We start from the raw sequence: 15511 nt of genomic DNA, 5'->3' as shown, positions 1-15511 counted from the left end.
TTGAGGACAGGTGATGAAGGGCCTTGCAGGTCAGGAAGATATCATGATGGACTACTAAGAGGAAACTGCAATGTTTTTGCATAAAGGAGTTGACTTAATGAAAGTCATTATAGAACTTCTCCGGATGATTATATATAAACTACCATCCAGAATAGGAGGGGATACTTAAGGGCTCTTGTAGAAATCTGGAGAAATGAGAATGAATAAAAAGGAAATAATTCTTTTGAAATCAATTCCTTCCATAACAATTATTTTGTTCATTCACTCAATATATATGTACCGAATGCTCACTTTGTGCCAGGTACAATACTAGGCACTGAATATAGAGCAGGGGAAAATACAGATTCAGTACTGCTATCATGACCAGTTGTTGTTCCCACGACTGTACGTGTAGCAGAGCACCAGCTTCGGACCACCGAGATCCAGTCCGTTACCTCCTGTCGCACTCTGGGCTTGGTACACTGGGCGCGCCAGTTCTGCAGCCTAAATTGAAACACAGCCTTGGCGCAGCATAACTAAATGCACAGAGCCAGGAAGGAAAGGCTGGGTGGCATCTATATTGCCTGTGAGACCACAATCTTGCAGTGAGTGCATGTGTGCGTCTATGTGCAGGGTGGGGAGCATATCTGGCAGAGTACCAAGCTGCAGGACGAAGCCTTGCCTTTCCTAGCGCGCTCAAGACAGCCCCGGCGGTGGCAGGGCGCCAAAGGGAACGAGGACGAGCTCAGCCTCGCTTCCGCCCGCAGGCCCGCCCCGCGCGGCTCCTCCTCACCGCCTGCGGGGCGGCCTCGGTGACGCCCCGCGGTCACAGCTCCGGGAAGCTCAGAGCGCGGGTAGCTGGCGAACCCAGGCGGCGGGTGGAGCCAGAGTCGCTCCGCAGCGGCCAATCGCGCCACGGCGGGGGAGGAGCCCCAAAGGGGGAAAAAAGAAAGTGCGGCGGAAAGTAAGAGGCTCATTGGGGAACGACTGCCTGAATCGGGGTTCCCAGGGCTCCGCTTTAGCCAGAAGCACCAAAGAAGCAGTGTTTGGCAACTCTGCATCCATCCTCGCCGCTTTCGCTGCGCCCACTCTGTATCCCAAGGTGAGTCTTGCGCTGACAGTGAGGGCTCGGAGGAATCACCGAGTCACAGAATCTCAGGGCAGAAGGATTTTTTACAAACCATCTTGTTCAATTCCGTCCCTCGCCCCATTTTTTCCCCAGAAGGGCAAACTGAGGCACAGAGCAAGGCAGCGTCTGGGATAGATCACACAGCTAGTTAGTGCTGTGTCCAGGATTCGAACCCAATTGTCCAGAGCCCCGTCTTTGCTTTGTAGGTATTTAAGTCACGCTGTTGTGGGACAGCTGCGGGTTGTCGAACCCCACTTCCAGCCCTAAGGGATCTTTCCTGGGTTTCTCAGAGCGCTGCTGTGAGCGGTGAGGATAGATAGGGCAGTGTGTCCCCAGCCTGTATAATGTCGCTTCCAGCCTGGAGCTGTGACAGCCTGGTTAAAGGCTGCTGGCAGCTCCGCTCCCTCCTCCCCTGACCTGCTTTCTTAGAAGGATGCCCCTTCCTGGGGTGTCTGTAAGGCTCCGGTGGAGTCCGCGCAGAGGTGTGGGGACGCCCGGGCGCCGGTGACTTCCTAGGGTCCGGTCCTCATTTCTCTCTACAGTCCTGGAGGAACCGGAGACGGTGATCTTATGGGGAATAGGATGCCCCCTCATTTAGGAACAGCTGGCTATAGGGAACCATCGTCCCGCTCCCATCTGAGTGTACTAGGAGGGAGCAAGTAAGCTGCGTAAAAGAGAAAAATCAGAAACATAAAGGCAAACTTCTGCCATCTCCCTTAAGTGCCAGTCCCCCAGCCTTGCTTGTGAAATTGTGAACCATTGCGCCTCTCAAAGCATTTCGCTGCTCTGCTCCACAGATCCTCCGCTTAGTTGCCCTGGAGGAGCGGGGTATCTGGGTATGACTCCAGCCCTGCAGCACATTAGCTGCAGAATAACTTGGGCAAGTTATCCAGTCTTTCTGATACTCAAGTTTTTTGTTTGTTTGTTTTCCAACCGCAAAATGGAGGTTTTAATGGTCACAATGAGCCCTTAAGGTAGTTAGGAGGGTGAAATGGGATAATTCAAATAACTTGTTTAGCTCAGTGCTTGGCTGGCCACCTGGTCAGGCCGAGATAGAAGCAAACTGTTGTAAATATTGTTATATAGTAACCCTGGAGACAGTGGATTTTCAGAAAGGTGATTTCATACTACCTTAGAGTTACTTAAAAATCTGAGATGTGATGGTGTTTTCTGCTTTGGAGTTTGAATAGCTCTTTTATAATGAGTGTTTTCTAATGGTCTCTAATTTTTACTTTGATCATGAGTGCTTGACTTGGAATATAAAATTAATATTTTGCAGTGATGCCCACCTCTGCTAGCTTTTAGGCTAAACCTAAACTGACCTGAGGTATTCTTTATCGGTAAACAGAGTCTTGGATTTGATGAAAGGTAGGAAAACAGAAGAAGTCGAAAGTTCCATTTATGCTACAGACTGTTGTAAGCTTTTTATTCCTGTCGTCTTAAGTCAGACAAGCAACTTCATATTTTTTGTTAGTATAGGAAACAAAATTTTCGTGCATTTCTTTTGGGTTATTTAGTGATGCTGCTAAATGCAGGCCTTTCTGGACAAAACTTACCTTATTTAATTACTCCCCCCAAACATGCCTGCGCTTGTCTTCTTTTATTATTATATTTTGAAATGAAATAGTGTCCATCTGTATCCCTACCTGCTCATGACAATTTTATTCTGATTGACTTTATACGATGATTTATTTCTTTCTCTTGGCTATGCTGTAAGTGCCTGAATTGAGCTTCCAGCATTTACATTGGCTGTCTGCTTCACTATCTCTCGCATTTGAATGTGGCATTGATGAGTGCATGGGAGGGGGTGTGATACATATTGAGGGAAGGCAGGAGCTTGGCAGTGCCCTTTTATAGGTACATCCCTCACCAAGCATTTGCAGAGGACAGGATCATTTGCTTCCGTCAGCCTGTTCCATGTGCAGGCATTGTGAGGAGCTGGCCAATAGAGCTGAACATGTGCCCGAGAGACCAGGGACTTGTGAGGAAAAGGGAAATGTTCAAAGTAAGGTCAGAGCGCGGGGATGAGAGGCAGATTGAAAACTAATTCCTTTCGGTTCAGGTTCTTTAAAGATACCCGATTATACCTTTCTTTCTTATCCAGATTACTTGTTACCAAAATCACACATACATCTGCTATTTCCAAAATATGTTTACCATACTATCTTCCTTGTACTTGCAATGGCCCTGACAGAAGGAAGCATGGCAGGCATATTAATAGTGGAAGGAGATCAGGTTTTATTTTATCAAATTGCAGTTTTAATTTCTATGTAGCCTGGTAATACTAAGCAATTTATTTCACCATATAGTGTCTGCTTTATCCAGTTCTCAAATCGGGGAGGAGGGAAGCTGACTCCTAGGATTTGTGTGAGTATTAAATTAAGTGGAATAATGTAAAATACACATAGTGAGTAGATGCTCATTAAATGATGCCTCTTCTTAGCTGGTCTCTATTTGTTGAGAAGGAAACTGAAATAAGATTCAGAAAAATGAGAGGTTGCCAAGGGTCATTTGGTTACTAAGCTTCAGCCCTGGGAATACCGTTTACACATTTTGATTTCTAGTTACAGGCTTTTCTTGTCACACCCTGTCGCCTCTCCACTGAGATCTTTAGCAGTTTACTTCAGTTGTTAGGTTGATCTTATTTGGGTGGAGATTGCAGGGTATCCTTTCTGTCCCAAAGAGGATATGTCTCTGCTAAGGGAACAATCCTTAAACACGCTCTGTTGAGTTTAGCAGGCAACTCACAGGAGAGGAAGTTGTAAAGCCATGATCTCTAAGGCAGCTTCCCACTCGCCTGTGTTTGATGCAATGTACCGTCAATTCCTAGGTGGTAGGGTACTCTGACGACATGAAGTTCAGAATTATGTCATATTTTTCTTCCTGTTTTGAGTTGTTTCGTCCTTCTACCACCCTTGTGCTAATTCGCAAGGTGGTAAGAAGATTGAGGAACAAATTCTATGGGTGACGGTAGCATTCCTAGCATGTTTTTACTTCTTTCTCCAATTCTATAGGGTAAAGGTTGGAATGTGGAGAGAAGTATGCCGAGGCAACATGCACAGAAAGACCGGCGCTTGCTGGTGGTGCTGATCACTGGTCTGGAGTTTCGGTCTTCCCTATGGAAACTGATGGCTGCAGGCTTAGTAGAAAAAATGAACAGATCTGTTTCCTGCCCTGGCAATGGGACCATTTATCCATTGAGACTCCCTACAGGCCGTTGGTTTCTCTGCTTTGCAGCAAGCAGACAAGCTTGCAAATGCAATTCTGTAAGAAATATTTTGCTCCTTGCTTTTGGCATTTGGGAGCCTATGTTTGCTTTTGCTAAAAGGTAGGCAGTTAGCATCCTCTTACCTGGCACAGTTAGAAAAGCAGACTGTAGCTAGAGGAAGTCAGAGAAGGAGGCAGAAATAAAAAAAAATAAGGTTATCTTCAACATGTTTCATTTGTTGCTTAATTTTCTGAGGCTTTTGCTGGTGACACAGATGTAGGTTCTGGTGAGTCACTGTCGTCTTGCCCGTGAAATATTAAAGAGAGCCACCTACTGTGCTCTTTGCCCATTTTGGAAGTTGTTCTGTGGGAGAAATAAAAACCCCAAAGAACAGGAAGGTTACAGAACATTTGGTATCTGGTATTTTGGGGGATTAATTCAGGTTAGCTACTGTTGCTAAGTTCTTTTATTATTATTTTTTTTCTTTTTTGAAAATGAGAATGCATGGTGTAGACTGATGGGGTTGTTAGGAAACCATCCCCTAGCCTGACTTTGTTCTGATTGGCTCTAGCGGTTGTGTCAGTGTGTGGTTTTAGAGTCTGGCAGGAACCTAAGGCAGGTTATTGTATTAAGGTGGACCTCAGTTTTCTAGCTGGAAAACAGGAACACTGATGACTGTGTAGAAACTGCATTCCCTGTGTCAGCACCTTATTCACAGGAATCATTTAATAAACACAAAATTCTTTTACTGCCATCTATTCCTTTAATTTATTCGTCTGTTAAGTTGTGAAAATAAAAATTTAATGGTTACCCTTTACAGAACTCTGTCATGGTTTACTCTGAGTGTTTTATAAACACTGCTCACAAAAATTAGGGGATATTTTATCACTTTGTATTCATTTTGAAAATATCACCTAATTTTTGTGAGAAGTATATATCGTCTCATTCATTCTTTGCAATAATCCTGTATATTTTCTGAAATAGCTGAGGGTCAGTAAAGTTAGTAGCAGGACCTGTGTCACAAAGCATGAAACAAGTACCAATGCTGAGACTCATCCACATGTGTAGAACAGGGAAGACCTAAAATTGTGCAGCCTCTGATCTAGGATTGGGGGCCTGGATGAGGACTGATGGCCCTCCTCCCCCCACCCCATCCTGCCATTCTGATCCTGGTATTTCCCTTGCCTGAGACTGAGAATTCTCTTTACCTTTGGACCTACAATGTGAGGGAGCTGGACTAGATGATCGCTAAGGGTCTTCTGGAACAATAAATTATGTTTCCTTAAGATTTTTTTCAACTCTGAAATTTTATCACCATAACTCTTTATAAGGGGAAGGAGGAATAAAAAGAAAATGCCCTTATTGTTTTACCCCGAGAGACCTATTTTCCTGTCAAAAAGAGGAGGGCGAGGGAAATCAACATTCCTTGGTGCATGCACTTTTGTCATTTCATTTAAGCATAAAAATGACTCTCAGATATATATATATATATATATATATATATATATATATATATATATACCTTTTACTGATTAAAGAACTGAGACTCAGACAGACTTACAGACTTGCCCAAGGTTATCCAATTAATAAGAATTAGAACCAGTGTGTGCCTGAACACAAAGCCTTTTGATCTACTCTACCATAGTTATTAAACACACCACCATACAATCTGAGGATATGTCCAGCTAGATTCATAAATGTCCCCTCCTGTATCCTCGTATTACACCACTAAGCTGCTCTCTCCTCGGCCCCTGTTTCATTCCCAAATGTGCTACTCAGATTCTTTCTGGGTTCTTCCCAATCCATGGAGACCTTGTAACTTCTTGTATCTCTTTTGTAGTATTTTTCACTATGGGCCAGTAATATTTTCCTTTGTGTTCTTCTCCAAGTCCCTGTTTATCACCTAAGCTGCTGAGGGTGTGTTTTATCCTGCTCTGTGCCAAGCACAGTGCCCTCTACATAACAGGTGCCAGGTGAATGGATGATGGCTTCCTACTATGCCAGGTAGGCCCAGACTTAACTTTCCAGTTTTCCTATGTCATTAATTATCTTAAAGGTTAGTCTCTACAGACTGATATTGTAACCTGAATTTCCTTTAATTTTGTGGTCACAAAATCAGAAAAATGGTAAGGAGTCACAGACACTAACAAGGCTGGGCATCACTGGCTCAGTGGTGGAAAGAAATTTCTATTCTCATCATAAAGGGATTTTTGTAGCAAACACAGTGAAAGGTGACACCGAAGTGCATGCTTGCATATATCAATAGCAAGGCCAGTGTCATAAATAAATCACCTGAAAGAAAGTAGGAAGTTTCCAGGGAAGTAGGAAGCTGCAATGAGCTACAATCTCAAGATTTCTAAAATTGTGGAAAATTCACATCAGTCCAGCTATTACCTGATACAACTGGACATAAGGACAGGTGACCTTTTATGTCTGGTTTATATCCAAGAGATGCCTGTGGTTTCTACCTGTCTGACACTGGCTTCCTTCTTTCTCAATCAATGCTAAAGGTAATGGGAAAGAGGACCAGTCATTTTATAAATTTTGATACCTGGAAATCTTTTCATAGATAACAGTTTCTTGAGTCAGTTATGGTTAGATGCTATGGTGACTTAAAATTATATAGCTGGGGAACACAGTGGGCTTTGGTATCTGACCAAACCTTTCTGGTTTGACTTTGGACAAGTTACTTGGTCTATCTCTGCTTTATTTTTACCTTCTGTGAAAAGGAGATAATAAAAAGATTTTATAATGCTTTTGGTTGTGTTGATTTTATATGCCATAATATTTGTTAAGAGCCTGGTGCATGGGTATTTAACCTTTATTATGACTAACAATTGCAACGATATTCAGCTGCACACCCAAATCGATACCAGATTAGGAAGTAGTAGACCCAGATTCAAATAATAGCAGTTTTTGTTTTTGTTTATTTAAAAGTCTAGGCCAAGGGTCAGAACCTATGGCTCACCAGCTAGATGTAGCTCTTTTGATGGCTGCATCTGGCTCGCAGACAAATCTTTAATAAAAAAATTAATAACGTTAAAAATATATAACATTCTCATGTATTACAATTTATTCATTTCCTACCGCTCATGTTCATGGTTGCGGGTGGCTGGAGCCAATCACAGCTGTCCTCTGGGACAACACCAAATTTTTATTTGATAATGCATAATGCACACGGGTTGTTGTATGGCTCTCATGGAATTAAATTTTAAAATATGTGGCGTTCATGGCTCTCTCAGCCAAAAAGATTCCTGACCCTTGGTCTAGGCCCTCCCATTGCTTGTGATTATATATACACATGCACACACACATGAATATATATATTTACAATAACTCTAAGGTAATCAAGGCAAATGTTACCAACAACATTTTACATCCTGAGTCAGTGAGGCTAAATATTTGCTATGGTCATAGAGCCGGGAACTAGTAGAGCTGGAACTTGCACCCTAGCTTTCTAACTTCAAGGTTACATTTTTGTTTTATTTTCCTTCTTCCATTATTCAGTCTATCTGCCCTGGTACTGGATTAGTTGCTTTCTTTATCTAAGAGCCCTTTTTCTTACCTCTAAAATGAATTTGGGCAAGGTGCTCTCTAAGGTTCAGTGTATTACAAATCTGCGCCTGTACAGTAATGACATAGGAGACACCATGAAAAACTAAGAGGAGAGCTATACTCTTCTTTCCAAAGAGGCATCTGCATGCCATGGCCCAAGGCACATCGTAAGTCCCAGACATGGCTGCCTTCTTGGCCTCAGTGAGAATCACAACTGAGCACTGCTTTAGGAGTCAGGCCCATGAAGACACCTTTTATGTCCATAAGAATGTGATTCTGCCACATTTCCTCGATCTGCAAACTCTGCTTACTTAGGCTCAGGGTTCCGGAGTGGGGAGAGAAAACAAATGTCTGGGTGAGGCACCCTGACAGTTACTTTTTGGGAAGTGAAAAGACAACCCTTTCTATAAAGTAAACTCTGTATCACCATTAATCACCATAATCTGCTACAAAAAATAAAGAGATGCAATATTTATCTATCTTTTTTTTTTTGAGCTAATTTAGTGCCCTTAGAAGAAGCTTGGGTCTTGTTGAAATAAATATAGGAATTCTTTTGACTTAGAGAAATGAGGGACACAAGAGGGGTAATGCACACTAAACGGCACTTTTCTGGAAAAATAGACTTCAGTTTTTCAAGTTCAGAGGGAGATAATGGTGATGGTTAGGGACTGAATGGATAGAGTGGGTAGTGAAAAGTTGGCTGGCTTTGAAGTCATATTTGGGTTTGAATCCTAGATTTGGCTTTCTTAGCCAATCTAGACATAGTTTCCTCATCTGTGAAATGGTAATACATATACTCTAGCTATCTCCTAGATAAATAAACATATATATCTATACCTGCATCTATATTTATACCTATATATATTATCTATCTATCTATCTATCTATCTATCATCATCATCTATCAGTTTGCCTGTCTATTAGAAAGGTTAAAGTAAGATAAAATATGTAAGTTCCGGCCCTGGCCGGTTGGCTCAGCGGTAGAGTGTCGGCCTGGCGTGCGGGGGACCCGGGTTCAATTCCCTGCCAGGGCACATAGGAGAAGCGCCCATTTGCTTCTCCACCTCCCCCCCCTCCTCTCTGTCTCTCTCTTCCCCTCCCGCAGCCAAGGCTCCATTGGAGCAAAGATGGCCCGGGCGCTGGGAATGGCTCCTTGGCCTCTGCCCCAGGCGCTAGAGTGGCTCTGGTTGCAGCAGAACTGCCCCCTGGAGGGGCAGAGCATCGCCCCCTGGTGGGCAGAGCTCCACCCCTGGTGGGCGTGCCGGGTGGATCCCGGTCGGGCACATGCGGGAGTCTGTCTGACTGTCTCTCCCCGTTTCCAGCTGGAAAAAAAATATGTAAGTTCCTAGCACTTACTACTTGGCGCCTAAAAGACACACCATAAATATTTATATTTCCCCTCTTCATTCAGCACTGCTGTTTACCCCAAAGCCTCACCCATTTGATACAAGTCAGATGGAGAGGAGGAATCTATCGAGGAGATGCCTCAGCTGGTCTATAGAAATCTTTCTCGGTTTGACAAACAATATGGATGGAAAGGGATAGGGAGTCATTGTAACGTTTATCTTAAAACATCAGGAAAAATTTCTTGTGGGGGAGGAATTAGACCAGCCATAAACTGTGGTGTACGGACCATCTGCATTGGAATCATCTGGATAGAGAAGCAGGTATCTAGGGTCTGCACTGAAGTGTGGGAATCTCTGGATTAAGTTTTCCAAAGTAGAGCTAGTATATTGTAGCAGGTTTAGAGTGTTTTTACATAGGTTCAAATTCTGGTTCCATCTGTGTAATCCTGGATGAGTTACTTAACTTCTCTGTAAAAAATGAGATAAACAGGATGCATAACTCATTGCACTGTTGTGCGAAATAAGTACACTAATACGTATGAACCCAAACAGTAACTAGCACAAGTAACCACATGTTATTTCACTCTGTTTGTAAACCAGTCTTCAAAGCATGGAACTTCCAGGGCTGCCTATGACGCCTGGTTTCCTGTCTTTCTCAATCTCTCTGATAACTACAAGGCTAACTCCTTCCTCTCCTGGAAGCCTTTGCTCAATGTCTTCAACGCAGATTATTTTGATTGCTTTGCATAAAATTACCCTCATCCTGCTTCCCATCTCCACCCGGGCCACTCCTGACCTTATTTCCCCACTCTACCTTTTCTTTGTCCCTAGCAGTTGTCACCTTATTAGCTTCCACATACTAATGAACTAATTTGTTTAGCCTGTCAATTATTTATTGTTTAGTTCACCCTGCAAGAACGTAAAACCTGCAAGGGCAGGCACCTATGATTTGCTTACTGCTGTATCCCTGGTACCTAGAATGTAACCTAGGGAACAGCAGTTGCCTAAATCATGACTAAATGATGAATAAATAAGTTTATAGATGTTACTATTTTATGTTCCCAAGAAGTAGAATGTAAATGAGACTGGACAAGAAAAGAAAATTGTATGTGTTTGTGTGTAATGAAATATATATTAAAATAAAAATGTGTTATATATATATATGTCCATACATACACACACATATATACAAATATGTGTGCATGTATATTTAGAATTTTGAGTATGTATTTAGAATACTAAAATAAAAATTTGTATGTATTTATGTATGTGTTTACATTTAGAGGTTGTCCAAAATTGTCTTGGAAAACAGAGGTGTTGAAGTGATTCCTTGCTTTAGCATTGCAATAGGGATAATTTGTGAGAGAACAAAATAAAAATGTGAATAAACAGACAACAGACAAGTAAACAGAAGAATTACAAGTGATGTCAGGTAAGAAATATGGGGCTGAGACTTATAAATAAGAACAAAAATGTTGGAGGAATGTGGAAGAGGCCCGGTTTTAAATAGGGAGTTAGGGGTGGCACCTCAGGAAGGTGACGTTTAGACTAAGGAAAAAGCCTGAGAAGGAACCAGAGTAGATCTGAGGTCATGAATGAAGTGGCTAGGGCCAGACAAGAAGGAAAAAAGAGCAGGAAGTGGGACTTAAGGTAAGCAAGGGCTGGAGCAGACTGGCCTTGCAGGCCATGGATTCGATGCAAAAAGCAGCGGGAAGTCACTGAAATGACTAAAATAGGATGGTGACCAGATTTGACATATCTGGAGCCTTAAACAGAGAGTGAAGGAAAATAGAAGAATTTATTTATAAGACAAGGTTATAAACTACTCTGATCTCATATAGGCTCCTAAGAATAGTCAAGAAAGACAATTCAGTTTCATTGATGTGTCATTCATAGTCTTTCTTTTTCATTAGAATCTCTCAAAAAATACTAAAATAGGTAAAGCCAGATTATTTTGCCTTTTATCAAATAATATTCTTTCCAAATGCACTAAATAATGTATGGAAATGTATGTGCTCGCTATTGCATATTTCAATTTGGCTGGAAATTTTTACAGCTCCCGTTAGGTGTTTTATGTAATCAGTCCCCCAAAATACTGGACCTAGAGCTATTATTGCCTTATGAGATTTTAGGTACCGGCTTTTAAAACCTGCTCTACTGAAGAGTGATCATGTGAAAGGCAAATTTAATTTTATGTAAGATCAGTTTCTTCTTTCTGGCTCTACCAGTCTAATTGGTGCCTAACTCTTTAAGAAGTAGAACTTCTCCGTGGTATCTTGACTGACATAAGCATATATAGTCTCTATAGTCTTACCTTTTAATGTGAACTAACAGTAGCTTGATACTATGTACCAGGCATCTTTCCAGTGCTTTACAAATATTACCTTATTGAAATCTCACAGTAACTTTAAGAAACAGGTACTGTTATAATGAACATTTTTCAGAAGAGAGGATTGAGGCCCAAGGTCAGTGGTAGAGTCAGTATTTGAAATTTGGCAATTTAAACCAGTGTACCACTGCCTTTTGATGGTAAGGATTGACTCTGAGTATTTTATTAATGTCTATTTGTCCCATTTTATGGTGCCTCATATGGAGGAATAGTTCAATAAATGCATTGAATTAGTGAATGACTGTACGACCTAGTCTTTCAAATTCTATCATTTCATGAGCATATAGTGGTGAAAATGTGGGTTTTAGATTGAGGCAACCTGGACAGGGTAATGCTACTTATTACCTCCAGGATATAGTAAAATTACTCAACATCTCTAAACCTGTTTCCTTATCTGCATTGTTGATATAAGGATAGAACTGTTGTTAGGATTAAATATGTATATAAAACACTTAACACAGTGCCTACAGCATAATTCATGCTCAGTCCAATGAGCTGTTTTTTAAAATTATTTTTAAAAATAAAACAACCTCCCCAAATATTCTGAAACTTACATACTCAAGCAATTTTTCAGTTGTGCTAGTTCTGTTAACTTTAGCAATCAAAACCAAAGGCCCAATTGTATAATCAGTGACATTAATTTTGTGCCAGGATTCATTCTGGCACCTTGCCCTCAGCAGGGCCCTCCTGCAGGTTGAGGGGCTGGTCCTGTGGGACCATGTGGGAGCAAAGGTGCTGTCAGCCAGCCCTGCAGGCATCACTTCCAACTGCCCATGCTCCTTCCCGGTCAGCTTGGCTTGCTGGAAAGTTACTTTGCATTCCAGTGACAGCCACAGAGCATTCTGGGTGACAAGGGAAAAACAGCAGAAGACTCAAATTTTTCCCTGGCTAACACTAAATGTGGCTAATTTCCAGAGCTTGCCGGAAGTTTAGGACCTCTTGTTAATCATAATCACTGATAATGATTCAGTGCTTCATGTGTACCAGGGGCTGTGTTGAGAGCTTTATTTTCAAGATCTCATTCAGTCCCTATTGCAACCTTATGTGAATTTTAAATTTTAGTTGTAAATTAAAAATTAGAGTACCACAATTCCCTCCACATGTGTATTGGGATACGATGATGATAAAATCAAATATTTCTTAGCAATGTTTTGCCTCATTTTTCTTCCAAGGCAAGTTGTGCAGGGTTGTGACACCTTTGGAATCTCCAGGGAACTTTTCTGCAGTGAAGAGATGTTTGGCAGAGAAAAAAGATAAAGGTTGTGTGGAGAAGGCAAGAAGCTTTATTCTAGTTGACAGTTTATTTTACCCTAGAAGATGCTAATAACAATGAACTGAGTCCAATTTCTTGGTTGCATGTGTTTGCTTCTTTGTACTAATTCTGTGTTGATTTGCAATGGCCTCTTTTTTTCTTTATGGAGTATTTCAAAGGTTTCATTTTTATCCTCCCACATCTCCCAAGTTTGATTATTTCCTTTGAGGAAGGGTACACACACACACACACACACACAACAGTGTCTGAATTATAAAGCTGACATCCACTACATTTTTGTTGAATAATACATGCAAAATTTTTTTTAAATCTCTGAGCTGCTGTGAGATTCTTTTAAATGGTAAAATTTCAATATGTAACTTTGTTGGTAGATGTTTGTTTTAACAATAATTTATGAAGGAAATAATTCTAAAAAATGGTGATTCAGGACAGCTTATTAGGAGTGGATTGTAATTCCTTTAGAATTTATTGGGGTGAGATCATTTACCCAACATACTAAATGTCCCTAGACCGGTATACTTTTAAATTTGTGTAGTCTGATTCTCATAAATGTCCTGTCCTCTCTCTCGTTGTCTGGTGTTCCTTCTGGCCTTCCCTGTGTCTTGCTCTGGCTGTTTTGTCTCCATTCCCCGTTCAATTACCGGTAGCTGTTTCTGCTTTCCTGTTGACTAGGGAGCCGGCTAATGACTTTTGTTAGGACTATGTGTATGATAAGAATGAACAGGGTGAATTTGAACCAGAACGGTTCCCCTTTAAGGAAGAGAATGCAAAGGAAAAGTGACTATAGAAGTAGTTTCCTATCAGTGAGGCTATACCGTACATACTTATACAGTAACCTTGGGCTTCAGTTACCTGTGTTATGAAAAAAAGAGTCATGGCGTGGGTAATTCATTTACTCTTTTGGACAATAAGCATTTTCTGAGAACTTTTCATAAGCAAGAGCCTGCTGAGATATTAAAATACAATACACAAACACAGCCCCTGATGAATCAGAATTTATAAAATCATTATGGAAGATAAGATATGCACAGGAGTTTGTAGTAAAATTTGCATAATAATTAGAATAGTGTAGGATTAGATGGCTAGTAAAAAGTATATGTTTAAACGTTCTGGTGTTTCAAAGGAAGAGACAACTGTGTCACTCAGGAAGGGGTTTATGAGGAAGTGGTATTTGAAATGAGTCTTGAAGTGATGACAGTTTTCAGTTGGAGAGAGATTAGAGGGAAGGAATGGTGTATGAGTGAAGAGTCAGACCAGAGGAGCAGAAATAATATGGATTCATGATATGGAATATGGAATCTAACCCCTTATCATAGGGTTTAGATCAACAATTGTGGGAGAGCTTTTGGGCTGCTTAAAGTCCAAAAAAGGGACAGTTGGGAAATCAGATAAAGGTCACTAACCGAGGGCCCTGAGAGGAGCTGACGAAGAAAGCTGTGGAAGACGGTTGCCTCTGTCAGTGCTGGGCAGACAGTCAGGAAGAGACACTGGGTGTGAAGTGGAAGAAAGTAACCTGGGACCCATGGGGACAAACGAGAACCCTTCGCTGTCTCTCACTGTGCTGTCCCTGACAATGCGGGTGCTGGCAGAAAGAGCTGAGGCGCTCAGCTGTGGAACTTCTCACCTGCCTGGCCTTGGACGTGGGGAAGTCGAAGGGAGCTAAAGGAGTGAGGGTATGAGTGCCGCTCCCATCGACAAGGGGAGCCTGCAGATCAGCAATGACATGCGTGACCTTCTCAGAGCCCTGGCGTTCCCTTCACTTATTCCCTCCACCTCTCATGCAGATTTCTTGTGGACAGGCCTAGCTAGGAACTGCACAGGAAAGAGAATTCTCAAAAATGCAATTCCAGTTAAAGCGGACACAGTGACCAACTATATGTAATAGTCCAAATGTAGGGAATGGGATGAAAACAAATTGAAAGAGGGAAGCCTGTGTCTTACTTGGGGTGAATCCAGTTGGACTGGGAGATGGTATATGACCAATGAAGTCATTGAAAATCAGCCCTTGAAAAGGTGAGCTGTGGCCGTATTGTTGAAGATCTTAGATGCCCTGTTGAGGAATTTGCACTTAATCCTGTAAAGGAAAGAGAAATGTTGAATGTTAAGCAGAGAGGCCTTACCAGATCTGTGTTTTAGACAACTCCAACATTGAAAGTCACAGCATTGGAACTCTGAAAAGGTATAGGTGGGACAATTAATGATGATTCTGTTATAATATAGGTAAGAAAATGTGCATTTCCGAAGCACTCTTCTGTTCTCACCACTGGAGGTGACTCAAGAGTCATCATAAGTGGTTGTTCAGGATTATCCTGGGAATTAAGAGTTTTAGTGTAGATTGCAAGCCAAGGTGATTTGATCTGTGGCTGATATTGTCCATTATAATATCATTATGGCATATCTGGATAACTCTTCCCTGATGATTTCACTTCCACTCTCTGAATGAAGGGCAAGAGAAAGTGTATGTGTAATTGGAACAACAACTCTAATGAAATTGGTTTATGCAACCGTGTCAATATAATTTTAAGAAGAAGAGCCTTTAAAAATATACTTATTTGACTTAGTAATGTAATGGCTTTGGCTTTACTGAATGGTAATAGTAGTATCCCCTTATGTTTGTCCAACAATTTGCATA

The 15511-nt window shown here is 41.5% G+C and overlaps 1 protein-coding gene across 2 annotated transcripts in view; it reads left to right on the top strand.

The window, feature by feature from the left end:
• The first annotated feature begins 931 nt into the window (after positions 1-931).
• The window catches only part of IL1RAP (interleukin 1 receptor accessory protein), a 155773-nt gene continuing 141193 nt past the window's right edge, over positions 932-15511 (top strand). Inside the window, exon 1 of one of the 2 annotated variants that reach the window (XM_066241326.1) lies at positions 932-1081. Coding sequence is in view for 1 of the 2 variants with exons in the window: in XM_066241327.1 (XP_066097424.1) it covers positions 6294-6320 (27 nt within the window). In the remaining variant the exon portion in view is untranslated. Of the gene's footprint in view, positions 1082-6266; positions 6321-15511 lie in introns of those variants that run through there. The other variant, XM_066241327.1, reaches the window with a different exon arrangement.

Source organism: Saccopteryx bilineata, chromosome 8 (genome assembly GCF_036850765.1).
Source record: "Saccopteryx bilineata isolate mSacBil1 chromosome 8, mSacBil1_pri_phased_curated, whole genome shotgun sequence".
Lineage (NCBI taxonomy): Eukaryota > Metazoa > Chordata > Mammalia > Chiroptera > Emballonuridae > Saccopteryx > Saccopteryx bilineata.
The sequence above is the reverse complement of the archived record's forward strand: the minus strand, read 5'-3'. Positions and strand labels throughout refer to the sequence as shown.